General features: G+C 45.4%; 1 protein-coding gene across 1 annotated transcript in view; it reads left to right on the top strand.

The window, feature by feature from the left end:
• Window positions 1-920: 920 nt before the first annotated feature.
• The window catches only part of RAB29 (RAB29, member RAS oncogene family), a 38,482-nt gene continuing 24,478 nt past the window's right edge, over window positions 921-14,924 (top strand). The window contains 3 exon segments of the mRNA XM_044288438.1: window positions 921-1,166; window positions 3,270-3,341; window positions 13,091-13,272. Of these exon segments, the coding sequence (XP_044144373.1) occupies window positions 1,043-1,166; window positions 3,270-3,341; window positions 13,091-13,272 (378 nt within the window). The 5' untranslated portion in view covers window positions 921-1,042.

Below are 14,924 nucleotides of genomic sequence, written 5' to 3'. Positions count from 1 at the left end.
AGTGGAGTTTATCGGATTCTGGCGCTCTGTCTGCTTTACAGGCTGTTAACTAGGTCAGCCTGGGAACCTTCAGCAGGCCCAGGCTTTCATGGTAACCGATCCTCTACCTAAGGGCTCATGCACATGACCGTATGTATTTTGCAGTCCGCAAAACATGGATTGTTTGTGTGCATGAGCCCTAACTCCGCAGATGCCGCAATTGCTACTGACTGAAAAATCTAAGGAGTTAAATGAACAAGTTCGGCCTCATTGCCGATACCGGTCATTATGGCCAGGTGCCTGCTGTATTATACAGATGGCACCAGCCATGCATGGAGCGCGTTCAGCGCAGCAGCCCGCTCTATACATCCCCTGAGCCACAATGGCATACAGGTACGTCATTGTGGCTGAAGGGGTTAAAATTACCTCTTCTCCTTTGTAGAAGTGTTGAGCGAACTTGTGTTTTCAAGTTCGGCGTACAAGGTTCAGGTTATCTAAGAATTTTGTTATGGATTCCTTTACCATAGACCATAAGTTATGGTCCATGGTAGCGGAATCCATAGATAACCCGAACCTTGTACGCCAAACTTGAAAACACAAGTTCGCTCATCCCTACTTGGCCCCATTACAACTGCTGGTCCCATTCAAGTGTGATATCATATCCTACATATCTAGTGCAGAAATTCCTGCATGGATTTATGCACGCCCCATTTAGAAGAATGGTGCAAATATTTCTGCAACAAATTTGCAGCTTGTATATTCACCATAATGTAACCCTTCCCTTACATAAATACATGGTGGGAGACTGGACACACGCTCAAACACCTGCTGCATGGTCTGCTTTATATAAGTTATCCAGCGGCCCCGCCCCTTTGCGTACTTCCGCCGCTGAGATTTCTGGGAATTGTAGTTTTACTTCTGCTTTGCTTACACAAGTAATTGGGGCGGACGAGTGTGGAAAGGCTCACATGACAGGTCGAGTGTGCACCTGGGCGGGCAGCCACTAAGCAGCACAGGGTGCCAGCTGTCTGCAGCCATGCCCGTGTAGTGCTGTGCCGGCGCTATGGGGAGCTTTGACTATTTATTTAAGGTGCTTGTGGTGGGGGATTCCGCTGTTGGGAAGACCTCACTGTTAAATAGGTACGTCCATGACGTGTTTGGCAAGGATTACAAAATGACCATGGGAGGTGAGTGGCATTCCTGCGTCCTGGGCACAGCGTCTCTATAGTGCCCTTTCTTCCAACCCTTCTCATTTAGGACAGGCTGGTCCTCACTCTGTGTTTCATCTCCTCTACCCCATCTTCCTTCCATTCAGGATGAACATAAGGGCACTGTACCCGTGCCGCAGACCGCAATGCATTGGGCACCAGTTGCGTGTACTCTGGTGCGTATATGGACCCATTGACTTCAATGGGTCCGCGATCCGCACGATACGGCAAAAGATAGGACATGTCTTTTGTGGAGCAGAGCCATGGAAGTACTTTGTAGTTTTTCCGTGGGCTTCCTATCCATGCCTCCACTCTGCAAACGATAGGACATGTCCTATCTTTTGCGGGTCGTGGACCGTTTCAAGTCAATGGGTCCGCAGCACGGATGCACACGGCCATTGCCTGTATATTGCCGACTTGCTATTTGCAGTGTGTAAGGCTATGTTCACACTCGTGTTGTGTGCGGATTCTTCATGGACGGATCCGTTCTGATAATACAACCGCGTGCATCCGTCATGAATAGATCCGATTGTATTACCTTTAACATAGCCAAAACGGATCCGTCTTGAACACCTTTGAAAGTCAATGGAGGATGGATCACTTTTCTATTGTCAGTGAAAACGGATCCGTCCCCATTGACTTACATTGTGTGTTAGAACGGATCCGTTTGGCTCAGTTTCATCAGACAGAAACAAGACACAGCATTTTGGTGTCCGTCTCCAAAGCGGAATGGAGACTAAACTGATCCTTTTCCATTCAGAATGCATTAGAATGCAAATGGATCTCACAAACGGAAAGCCAAAACGCGAGTGTGAAAGTAGACTAATTTGGACATGTTTTCTGACAAATTCCTGGAGAATCTGCAATGAGATGCATTATGTAGCATAGCAGGTAATATGTCTATGCTGGATACGATAACTCTTCCGGAACGGACGACTGGGGTTAAAAAAGAGCTGTGACCCTAGCTTAAAGAGGACCTTTCATCGGTCCAAACGTTGTAAGCTAACTATCCGGCTGTGTAGAGCGGCGCCCCGGGATCTCACTGCACTTACTATTATCCCGGGGCGCTGCTCCGTTCTTACGCTATGTCCCCCGGTATTCCCCAGGTCCTCTTTAAGGGCGCCGCATGCTGTCATTCACCGTCCAAACATAGAGCCCTGAGGGATTTTCCACACAAGCGAGTTTTGTGTCCGGCTGCGATGCATGTAGTGAGTGGAGAGCATCCAGATTAAATCCTGACCCATTAATTTCAGCGGGTCTGTACATTTTTCACACATCACTTTCGCATTCAGGAAAAATTGCAGCATGTTCTATATTGTGCGTTTTTCATGCAGCCCTGGTCCCATAGAAGTGAATGGGGCTGCGTGAAAATGGAAGGAATCTGGATCCTATGGGTTTTCGCTGATGGTTGCTAGCAGATGTAGATTGTTGTTCTTCAGTTCTTATTAAGGCTACTTTCACACTAGCGGCAGGACGGATCCGACAGGCTGAACTAACCAACAGAATTTTATTTATTTTTTTAAATGCCATTTTTGGCATACTTGTAGAGTTTTGTGCCCCCTTTAAGTTGATGTAATTTGCTCTGTAGAGCTGTATGTGGGAAAGACGCTTTAAAGAAAGGGGGGAAAAAAACATTGAACATGCATTTAATAAAAAAAACAAAAAAAAAAACAGATGGGTCGACAGATACAACTTACCGTATGTGTACGGAATTCGTTGTTATATAATATTTAATGTCTTAGCTTTACATAAATTACTATTGCTCACAGTGGTCCCTGTCCCCATTGGGGCTCACAATCTAAATTCCCATTGGACCTGTCAATGTTTTTAGTCTGTGGCAGGAGACCTGAGTACCCAAAAAAGAAAGCTCCCCCCCCCCCATAATTGAAATAAATGATGCAAACTGGTACAAATTGTCGTCAGTTTTTCAACCACTTGAAATAAGTTGTCAAATATGGGATACATTGTACCCTGATCAAAGCCAAAATCCTGTCCTCAAATGTAAAGAAATTGTAACGTAATCCTAAATGTGTGTTTTTTTTTTTTTTTTTTTTTTCTCTTCATGTACAATTTGTTTTCTAGTGGATTTTGCACTGAAGGTCGTCCAATGGTCGGATGCTGAAATGGTCCGGCTACAACTATGGGATATTGCAGGTAAGCACCGATCAGCAGACATCTCCTTTTCTATTCTGATGCTTTGCTACAAGTGACTATATGAATGACAGTCACAGCACAGGCACCATGAGACAGGGATATTAGCCCTGTCAATCAAAGGGGAGGCAGGAGTGTAATGAGCATTGGGGCATAGCTGTAGCGGTGCTCGAAGTGCTACAACCTGCCCCTTGGTGCTCCAAATGCCTGATTTGCATAAAGATAAAAATTCTCATATCTCTTGAACACTGCAAGCTACAGCGATAAATAAGGTCAAGTTTTAAACAGCAGGATCAACCCTACCAGGCAAATTCCTGGTTTCATATGGTTGATCATGCTGACAGAGGCTTTATTTTCAGCTAAGGGTACTTTTGGGAGTCTGCTATACAGGCAAAGAATAGGGTCTCAAGGAATTTCTCTTATAGAATAACCCAATTTAATATATTGTATTGTCTTTACTACTCTCCCAAGAAGTTAATGAAGTGCTATAAAACTAAAGTGTTTAGTTGTCAAAAATGTGGAGAGATAGGAGTGGACGATATACATATATTATGGACATGTGTAAAAATTCAAGATTATTGGGTAAAGATTATTGAAAAAATTGAGGAATACCATCAGTTTATAGTGCCTAGGCATTTCGAGGAATGTATTTTAGGGGTGGTGGATGGAGTGGGGGCCCCCCAACATAGAGAGTTAGCAATTAAATTATTGTTTCAAGCTAGGAAATGCATAGTCGGACATTGGGGGGTGGGGAGTGCTGTTCCTACAGTTAAAGAATGGGAGAACCTGACTAGGCTGTCGCTGGTTAGAGAGCAATTCCATTTGGTGGGGATTAAAAAACGGCAGAAATGGTTAAATAAAAACTGAGTCCGGTGGGGGAGGATTCGGCCCTGGGAGAGGGAAATAAAAAATTAAATATTTTTTTGGGGACCCTTGTGTTATGGGTGGGTAATGGGGAATACATGTAATGTATGAATAAGATTACTGTTGAATAACCATGTAAAATCTGGAAAAATGTAATAAAGATTTATTATAATTTTTTTTTTTTAAAAAGGGTACTTTCACACTAGCATTAGAAGAATCCGGCAGGCAGTTCCGTTGCTGGAACTGCCTGCCGGATCTGGAAATCTGTATGCAAACGGATATCTTTTTTTGTCCGGATTCGGATCTGTTAGAACAGGCATTGCTCAACCTGCGGCCCTCCAGCTGTTGTAAAACTACAACTCCCATCATTCCCAGGCAGCCTACAGCTATCAGCCTACAGAAGGGCATTGTGGGAGTTGTAGTTTTACAACAGCTGGAGGGCCGCAGGTTGAGCATCCCTGCGTTAGAATTGTGCATTGAAATACCGTATCTGTCTTTCCGGTATCATCCGGAATAACGGAGCCGGTATTTAATTTTATCAAAGCTAGAAAGAACTGCGCATGCGCAGACCGGACAACCGGATCCGGCGATGCGGCAATTTCTGGAACATATGGTACCGGATCTGGCATTAATACATTTCAATGGAAATTATTGCCGGATCCGGCAAGTGCGGTAGTGTTCCAGGATTTTGGCCAGTAAAAATACTGCAGCATGTGGCGCTATTTTGTCCGGTCAAATACCATACAAGGGATGGAACAGAAGACATCCCGATGCATAATGAACGGATTGCTTTCCATTGAGAATGCATTTGGACAAAACTGATATATATATTTTTTTTTTCCGGTATTGAGACCCTTTACCGGATTTCAATACTGGAAAAGAATAACGCTAGTGTGAAAGTACCCTAAAACTTTCAAGTTTGTATACGGGAAATAAACCACATTAGAATATGAATCAGGATCAGTGTATGGATTCACATTTTGGATGAACACGCAGTTAGATCTTATGCACATGACAGTGGACTGATCTGAAAAACACAGATACCGACGTTGAGGAATGGAACGTCTAACCCATTGATAGGCAAACTGCGGCTCTCCAGCTGCTGCAGAACTACAACTCCCAGCATGCAAAGATTGCCTACAGCTTTCAGCCTACAACAGGGCATGGTGGGAGTTGTAGTTTTGCAACAGCTGGAGATGACTATCACTGGTATAACCCATAATAGAACTGTCCTATCCTTGTCTGTAATACGGACAATAATAATACATGATCTATTGTTTATTTTTTGCGGAACGGCCATGTAGACATGCCAATGGAATGCACACAGAGTGAATTCTGTTTTTTATGCGGACCCATTGAAGTGAATGGATCCGCATATGGGCCACAAAAAAAGGAAATGAAAAAACACTATGGGGGGAATTTATCATTAGGAGAATATTTGAAGTCAGTTTTGCTTTAGTCTTTGTTGAAGTACTTTGTGCCACATTTATCAAATGTTGCTTGTTTGATAAATTAGGCTTGTCCTTAAACCTAAGGGCTTATGCACACGACCATATGCCCTCCGGATATACGGTCTGTGAGCGGGCCATATGTCCCGGAGCGGCATACATCGTGCGCACAGCATCATAGGTTACTATGAGACTGTGCATGTCGGGGCGCCCGCGGGACTATTGTCCTGCACTCATACGATCTTTGAGTGTGGGACAATATCCCCGCGGGCGGCCCGATGCGCACAGTCTCATAGTAATCTATGATGCTGTGCACTCCCGTGCGCACGATGTATGCCGCTCTGGGACATATGGCCCGCTCACAGACCGTAAGTCTCGGAGGGCATACCGTCGTGTGCATGAGCCCTAACACTTCTGTCTAGAGAAGCTACTCCACCCTGCTCCTGGAGTGAGATTGTGACTTAAAAAAAAAGTCTCAATAATAAATCTGGCGTGAAACTCATTAACATAGCTCACCATGCCCATTTCTCCATCCATATTACAAAACTGGAGTAAGTGGTGTACACATGCGAAAAGTCGCAAAGTTTTGCTAGAACGGATTCCATAGTTTTCTCTGGGATTGTTCATATTTCTCTAGCGCATCCCTGATGTCAAATATCAGCAGACAGAGAAATGCTGCATGCTCAGCTTTTCTGTCCGGCGGTGTCACTGTACAGACGCCGGGTCTGTGCGCTGAAGTGTCTCTGGCTCCCAGCCTAAAGTAGCTGGCTGGACACAACTGATCTATGTGACGGGGGCCTTAGACTGCCCAATAGTTGGGCAGATTATCAGGAATGAATGCTCCTGATGATCTGCCTGTGTAAACGTGCTGCAGATGAAATGATCTTAGCTGTGGAGACCTCATTCGTTTCAGGGCAGCAGGTCGTCTTGTGTAAGCAGAACGGTCAGCAGTAGCAGTGTCTCATCCCCATACTGTGGAGGGGATCACTCTTTATCTCTTCATCTTTATTCAGAAGAATGCATGGCACCTCTTTAAATGAATGGGGCGACCGTGTAATAGATAGTCCTTTTAGAATGATAGTAGCTTTTTATTTTTATTTAATTTTTTGACTGTGTCCTTATGCTCTAATAGGAATCAAGAAATTAAATGGACATGTCTACTTTACGGAGGTCATGCCTGTAGTAAATTGTCTCCGAATTGTAGACCGCCCCAGGCTTTAACCTGTGTCATTCATATTACAGGCTCAGAATTACGCCTCATTCACACGTCGGTGATTGAGCCAAAACCGCGTGCGGCTCTAAACACAGAACAGGAGCAGATCTTTCCCTTATACCTTATGTCTGTGGAGGCTCCAATCCTGGTTTTTTGCTCACTGGAAATAGAAATCACTGATGTGTGAATGAGGCTTTGAGTGAAGGCTTCAATTCGTGCCAAAAAGACATCTGGTCAGGGTGCTTTTATTCTGGGGACCGCAGACCAGTGGTTTCTTCCCTTCACTATTTCATAATTGAGCAATATGGCAGAGACTTTTACCTCTGGTATATAGAAGCTCAAGTTTTGCTTCCTCAAAAGTCTTCATATTGTGCAGATCAAAGACATTCAGATGCATTCATGACTTATTTAGTATTTTCAGACTGTTATCATAATTGTCATGTAGAATAACAGGTTGGATTTTTGTAGTCTAATTCGATAGTTTCCCCACTAGATAGCTGTCTGGGACTGGGAGCGACTGATTCTGTCCAATTAACGTATGTTCCAGCTGATCAAACGTTAAAGGGATTGTCTGGTTTACCATACCGGTGACCTCTTCACTGTTTACCTGCGTGCCATTGACATTGCAGCAGCAGAGCAGTGTAATTACAACTGCTCTGTCCCATTCACTTGAATGGTACGAACTCCGCCGCTGCAATGTCGAAGAGAAGACCGCTCTCGTATGAGCTCTGTGGTCTCCTCAAACAGCTGCTTGTGGGGATGGTGGGAGTCGGCCCCTGATCTGATATTAATGAACTATGAGGACAGGCCATTAATATGGGAAACCAGATACTCAGCTGAGCTTTGTTTTCAGCTGTGATGATGTAGCATGTTAGCATAAGACCTCTGGCAGTGACACCCCTGAGGTCGCACAGTAGCGGTCAATGAGGATGACTGGGTAACCAGAAACCAACAGGCACTAGGGAAGAACTGGTACTGGATTCGTAAGGTGAGTACAACTCCTTTTTGTTGTGGTGTCCTGGATGTGTATATTTGTCAGGGAAATTTAATTGTAGTTTTTTGTCCAGATGTGTTAAATGTGACTTTGTAAAAACACCCTTTGAACTGCTCTGGGGAATTTTTATTGCCAGTGGGAATCTGAGCTGGGACCTTTCCAAAAGGGAAAGTGCGACTTCTGACACCTGGGTCTGGCTTGTATAAGCAGCAACGAATGGACATCCCACATGAGCACCCTCCACCCCAGACGAGGGGGAGTATTAAGCCAGATACAAATTAATATTCCCGGGACGGACTTGCCCTCATGACTATGTTTTGGTCCACATCCAATCCGCATTTTTTTTTACGGATCGGTTGCAGACCCATTAGTTTCAATGGGGCCGCAAAAGTTCCAGACAGAAAACCTTGTGCCGTCCGCATCTGCACATCCGTTCTGTAGCCCCACAAAAAAAAATAGAACATGTCCTATTTTTGTCCGTTCCGTTTTGCGGAAATTTCTATTGAAGAAAATGGCAGCATGCACATGGCTGGGATCCATGTTTTGCAGGTTTGCAATTTGCAGATGGCAAAACACACATAATCGTGTGCATGAGGCCTTAATTTGCTGCCAAGTCACCAACAAGGGACATGAAGTCTAATTCAGAAAGGCGGCTCTAAAACCCAAACCAAGGGATGAAATTATAAAGCATGATTCTGACCATATGAACAACGTTACACATGCCAAGATCTGAGTGTTTTGTATTTCCTTCTACCCTCAAGGAATCAGAGGGACTATGGCTTGTAAGTTAGTATTTTTATTTATTTATTTTTTTTGTCTTTTTCTCCCATTTATGTTATAACTGTTTTACTTGTTTTATTTTTTTGTAAGTACTAAACCCCTTTTGGAATGAAAGCGTTTGCTTTAACGTTAGTCGCTGCATGCTCTACGTATTCATTACTTTGTAAAGTGTGTCTTGCCATCTGACTGCTAGAGAGCAGTGAAAGAGTATTGCGGTAACTATTAGCCCGAAATTCAGTAGATGGTGGCAGTGTGTATCTTGGATGCGTGGGCCGTGTTGGGGTGCAATTTAGGCTCAATTTGCAGCCTCAGAGAAAGGTGAGTACATATGTGACAGTCTACCATTGTCATTGAATAAAAAAATGGCTGAAAGTCCCCATTAAGGCCTCGTTCACACATACGTGGATTTTTACGGACCACGGTCTGTGAAAACCCATCCTGCTGAGTGCACGAGCGCCAGGCTCATTTGTTGCTATGACGCCGTGCGCTTCGTGCCACCGCCGCTGTACATTAATACACTCGTATGATTTATACGAGTGTATTACTGTACAGCAGCATAAAGTGCACAGTGTCATAGCAACCAATGACGCGGTGCGCTCATGCACTCAATAGGATGGGTTTTCACGGACTGTTGTCCGTGAGAATCCACTTGTGTGAATGAGGCCTAAGGGTGATGGCTCACATAGCAACCACCAGACAGCTGATATGATATGGCTGCAATGTGGCCAAAAGCCACAGGTCTCGGTGGTCCACTAATGAATAACTGACTTCATTGTTCATATGATAAGTGATTGCTAGCATTCTCTGTGTAAACACTTGTTTCACACTTGCATGAAGCACATCCAGTAGGCTGTCCTGGGCAGGGAACAGCCTGTCGGATCCACCCTTGCCGTGCGCTGTCAGCATTCCGTCAGGCTCCATTCACACATCTGCAATTCTGTTCCGCCTTTTGTGGAACGGAATTGCTGACCCATTCATTTCTATGGGGCCACACGATGTGCTGCCCGGATCCGGAAATGCGGATCCGCACTTCCGGGTCTGCAATTCCGTTCCTGAAAAAATAGAACATGTCCTATTTTTGTCCGCAATTGCGGACAAGATTAGGCATTTTCTATTATAATGCTGGCGATGTGCAGTCCGCAAAACACACACGGATGTGTGAATGGACCCTAATGGGGGGCCAAAGGAGATCCAGCCACAACCCAGCAAATATGGCGAGGAGCGGCTGCACGAAAACGGTTTGCGTGCACCGGTACTTGCCCGGAACAGCCTGCCGGATGTCTTTCACGCAAGTGTGAAACAAGTTTGTGTGTATACATAGCTGTCAGTCACTGATAGCTGTACACGGGGGAGGTGAGGACACGTTCATTGGTCATTTGGCCTAAACTCTGCTCCACAGAAGTGAATGGGGCAGAGGGCGATACCAAGGGCCAGTGCCTTCTCAAACAGCTGATCGGCAGGGGTCCCGGGTGTCCGACCCTCACCAATCAGATACTGATGACCTATCCTGAGGATCCGGACACGCTTGCCTGCAAGGGGCCTTAGAAAACCCTTTTAAGACTTCAGAGAACTGTATGGTCGTGTACTTATAATGCTTGTTATTACACAGTGTAAAGGACCTATTACACCTGCAGATAATCGCCAAGATTACAGTATTACAGCAATTATAGCAGTTATTGACATGTTGCAGGTTGAGGATCCAGCTCCGTCATCTGCCAGCGCGGGTGTTTCCTTTAATAAGTCCCATCACTCGCACAAGTGTTTCCCCAGCCACCAGGAGTTTGATTCCTGTCTCTCTCCAAGGAGTGGAATTTTCCTAATAGACATTTCATGTTGCCAAAACCCTTGAACGTCCTTTATCCTTTCCCGGAGGATTTGACTAAGAAATGGTCGGCTCCACCTGTAGTGGAACCGCAAGTTTCCCGCTTGGCTAAACATACTACCTTGCCAATGGTGATGGGGCTTCTTCTTCTGATATCAAAGATAAGAAGCTGGAAGCATTTGCAAAATCTGCCTTTTGAATCAGTGAGCACAGCGCTGCGGCCGGTGTTTGCCTCTACATGGGTGAGCAAGGCTATAGGGGAGTGGGCAAATAACTTACTTCAGGGTCTTGAGTCGGGAGTCCCCTCGGAGGAACTTGCAGATGTGGCCCTGCAGCTCTCACATGCCAATGCATATATTTGTGAAGCATCTTTGGACGTGGCCAGGTTTATGGCTCGCTCGTCGGCCCTGTTGGTGGCTATTCGCCGTACCCTATGGCTTTGATGCTGGGCAGCAGATAATGCTGCAAAGCGGACCCTGATGGCCCTTGCATTTACCGGCATCAGACTTTTTGGTAAGCTCCTGGATGAGATCATTTCGGATGCTACAGGTGGTAAGAGCACCCATTTACCTCAGAACAGGAGGCGGTCTAATAAGGCAAAAAAGCAGAAGCTTTTTTTCTTACCTTTTCTCAGAGTTTTTTCTGGCCCCAAGGGAGCATCTGATAAGTTGGCCACAGCGCAAGCCTTCCTTCAAGCCACGGCCTTCCTGGCATTCCTGTCAACAGGGCTCCAAGTCCTTTAAACTGTGCTGCATGACGGGTGGCTCCCGTTAAGGTGGGTGGCCGGCTTCATGTTTTTCGGATGTTTGGCTGGCTCACGTCTCAGATGCGTGGGTGAGCGAAGTCATTGCAGTCGTCTCCTCTGACCTCTCCTGCAGCCACAGATTTTTTTTTTTCTGGAAATTTGCAAGCTGCTGCAGCAAGGTGTGGTTCTTCCGGTTACTGCGCAAGACTGTTTTCAGGGGTTTTACTCCAATCTCTTTGTGGTTCCCAAAGGTGCTCAACTGTTTCCTTTGCGTCCGCAGATTCCGAATGGAGTCACTGAGGTCAGTCATTGCGTCCATGGAATCGGAGTGTACCTGTCCTCGATGGACATCAAGGACGCTTATCTTGACGTGCCCATATGCGTCAGTCATCAGAGGTTTCTCCGATTCGCAGTGGGTCGCTCTTTCCTCCCTTTCCATTGGAAGGTGTTAACAACGGACGCAAGCCTCAAGGGTTGGGGGGAGTGTTGGAAAATCTCTCCATTCTTTTTCAGCGGAATTTAGGTTTGTTTTCGGAGGTTCAGACTTTTCTGCAGGATGTAGCACATGCTGCGCCCCCCTTCCATCCTCCATTGGATCCTTGGGATCTTAATCTAGTGCTCAACGCTCTCCACTCTTCTCCGTTTGAGCCTTTGCAGCAGGTGTCGCTGCGCTTCTGCTTTTTTGGTTGCAATTACTTCTATTTGTAGAGTGTCGGAACTCGTGGCTTTTTCATGTCGGTCTCCTTGTGCAGTCCTTGCCAAAGGTGGTGTCGACATTCCATCTAAATGAGATTATTCTTCCTTCATTTTGTCCGGACCTGTCTCATCCTCGAACAGTCCCTCCATTCTCTGGATCTGGTGCTTGCAGTGCGTATCTATCTGTCCTAGACGGTATCTTTTCAGGCGGACTGATTCCCTGTTCCTGATTCCAGAGGGGCCGAGACGAGGGCTGGCAGCGTCAAAGACTTCTATTTCCAGATGGATTTGTTTGGCTATTGTGGAAGCGTACCGCGTTAAGGACCTGACCCTGCCCTTCCGGTTGACTGCTCATTCGGCTCGGGCAGTGGGAGCCTCTTGGGCCATGCATTACAGGGCTTCGGCCCTTCAGGTGTGCAAGGCGGCAACCTGGTCGTCTTTGCGTACTTTTTCTAAGTTTTACAGGGTGCACACCTTTGCATCTTCTGACGCTTCTTTGGGGCATAGAGTTTTGCAAACAGCGGTTTTCTGATTGGCAGGGGAGGTTGTAGTTAAGCCCACCCTCAGGGACTGCTCTGGAACATCCCATGGTCAAGGACTGTGTCCCCCAATGAAACTGATGAGAAAACTAGATTTATGTATTCACCGTAAAATCTGTTTCTTTTCGTTCATTGGGGTACACAGCTCTTACCCAGGTTTTTGTTTATGGGCCTTTTCGTGCATGTGTAGTTCTGGGTTTGCACATAATGTGATTTTGTATTGTCTGGCTTCTCCTACTGCTTTTGCACTAAACTGATTAGCTTGGTCCCTGCAGGAAGGGATATAGCTGAAGACAGAGGAGCTTACATTTTGTGTGCGTAGTGTCCGCCTCCTAGCGGCAACAGCTATACTTCTGGTCAATGCCTGTGTCCCCCAATGAACGGAAGCGAAATGGATTTTACTGTGAGTACAAAAATCTAGTATTATGACTCATTCAACACTATATAATCTGATAAAAAGAAATGCTCAGTTTCTCAATAAGTTTTGTTCCTCTGTTTGTAAAAGGAAGTGATTTATACTTCCTGTCCTTGCATGCAGTGCTAAATACTAAAGAATACTGTTGCATCAATTATGCTTTTTAGTATGTTGTACACTAACTTTTTTTTTTTTTGTATGTTCGTGCACACATGTAAGTCTTTTCCTGTCAACAGGTCAAGAGCGATTCACTTCAATGACCAGACTCTACTATAAACAGGCTTCTGCTTGTATAATCATGTTCGACCTCACCAATGCTGACTCATTCAGAAGTTGTCAGATGTGGAAAAATGACCTGGACAGTAAGGTGACCCTAACCAATGGAGATCTTGTGCCATGTATACTATTGGCAAACAAGGTAAATGCCTAACCTTACCGCTATGCTTATCTCGGCTCTAATCCTGTCTCTTCAACCTATCACTAACCACTTGTATCTTCCCTTCTTCTTTTAAACATGCAGCCATCACATTTATTTTCAAGAAACCTTCCATTGACCCAATCTTCTTAATTTCTTCATCATCCTGGGGCAGCTCATAGTCTATCTGCTTTTGGAACCACTGCTATGCTGATGATTCTTACATTTACTTCTCTGGCCTAGATTTCACTTCCCGGTATCTAGAACTCCAGTGTTTCTATCGGCTGTATCCTTCGCCTACTCTGTAAAAATCAACATGGAAGAAACTTGTTTAATCTATTCCCTATCTCACTTAGTTTTCCCACCAGATCTACCAATAACAGTTAATGGCTGGGCCGGACTTAGGGCTGTGTGACTTTACAAGGTGCATTGCCCTGGACTCTGGAAGGAGGCGCTAGACAGTTCCCTTTGCGAGGCGCCAGGTCGATTCACCTGGTTTCTGGGCACACCTACACTCCATTGTATCTACTAGGGTTGTTTCGATACCAAAATTTTAATTCTGTTTCGATACCATAAAAAAGTATTGCGATATTCGATACCACGGAAAAAAATAAAACGCCAAAAAAAGCCACGTGCATTCCGCATTTTATGGAATATTCGGCCCATAATAAAACAGTCAGATCCTATTTTTGGCGGGGACAAGGTGAAAAAAAAAATGGCTAATCGCGCAATTTTTATTTATTTTATTTCTGTTACGGCGCACACCGCATAGGACATTTAAAAAAAATATTTTAATAGTTAGGGCTTTTCAGACGTGGAGATATGTAATATGTTTATATATTTTATATGTAAAATTACGAATTTATACTTAATATTTTGCTGTGTGTGTTTTACTTTTTATTTAATAACGATTTTCCCCCTAAGGGCTCTTTCACACCTGCGTTATTGTCTTCCGGGGCTCTATGCCGGAAGAATCCTGATCAGGATTATCCTAATGCATTCTGAATAGAGTGAAATCCGTTTAGGATGCATCAGGATGTCTTTAGTTCCGGAACGGAACGTTTTTTGGCCGGAGAAAATACCGCAGCATGCTGCGCTTTTTGCTCCGGCCAAAAAAACTGAAGACTTGCCGCAAGGCCGGATCTGGAATGAATGCCCATTGAAAGGCATTGATCCGGATCCGGCCTTAAGCTAAACGTCGTTTCGGCGCATTGCCGGATCCGACGTTTAGCTTTTTTAGAGTGGTTACCATGGCTGCCGGGACGCTAAAGTCCTGGCAGCCATGGTAAAGTGTAGCGGGGAGCAGCATACTTACCATCCGTGCGGCTCCCGGGGCGCTCCAGAGTGACGTCAGGGCGCCCCAGGCGCATGGATGACGTGATTGCATGGCACGTCATCCATGCGCATGGGGCGCTCTGACGTCATTCTGGAGCGCCCCGGGAGACGCACGGATGGTAAGTATACCGCTCCCCTGCTCCCCGCTCCTACTATGGCAACCAGGACTTTAATAGCGTCCTGGGTGCCATAGTAACACTGAAAGCATTTTGAAGACGGATCCGTCTTCAAATGCTTTCAGTACACTTGCGTTTTTCCGGATCCGGCGTGTAATTCCGGCAAGTGGAGTACACGCCGGATCCGGACAACGCAAGTGTGAA

The sequence above is a fragment of the Bufo gargarizans genome, chromosome 3, assembly GCF_014858855.1.
Source record: "Bufo gargarizans isolate SCDJY-AF-19 chromosome 3, ASM1485885v1, whole genome shotgun sequence".
In the NCBI taxonomy this organism is placed as follows: domain Eukaryota; kingdom Metazoa; phylum Chordata; class Amphibia; order Anura; family Bufonidae; genus Bufo; species Bufo gargarizans.
The sequence above is the reverse complement of the archived record's forward strand: the minus strand, read 5'-3'. Positions and strand labels throughout refer to the sequence as shown.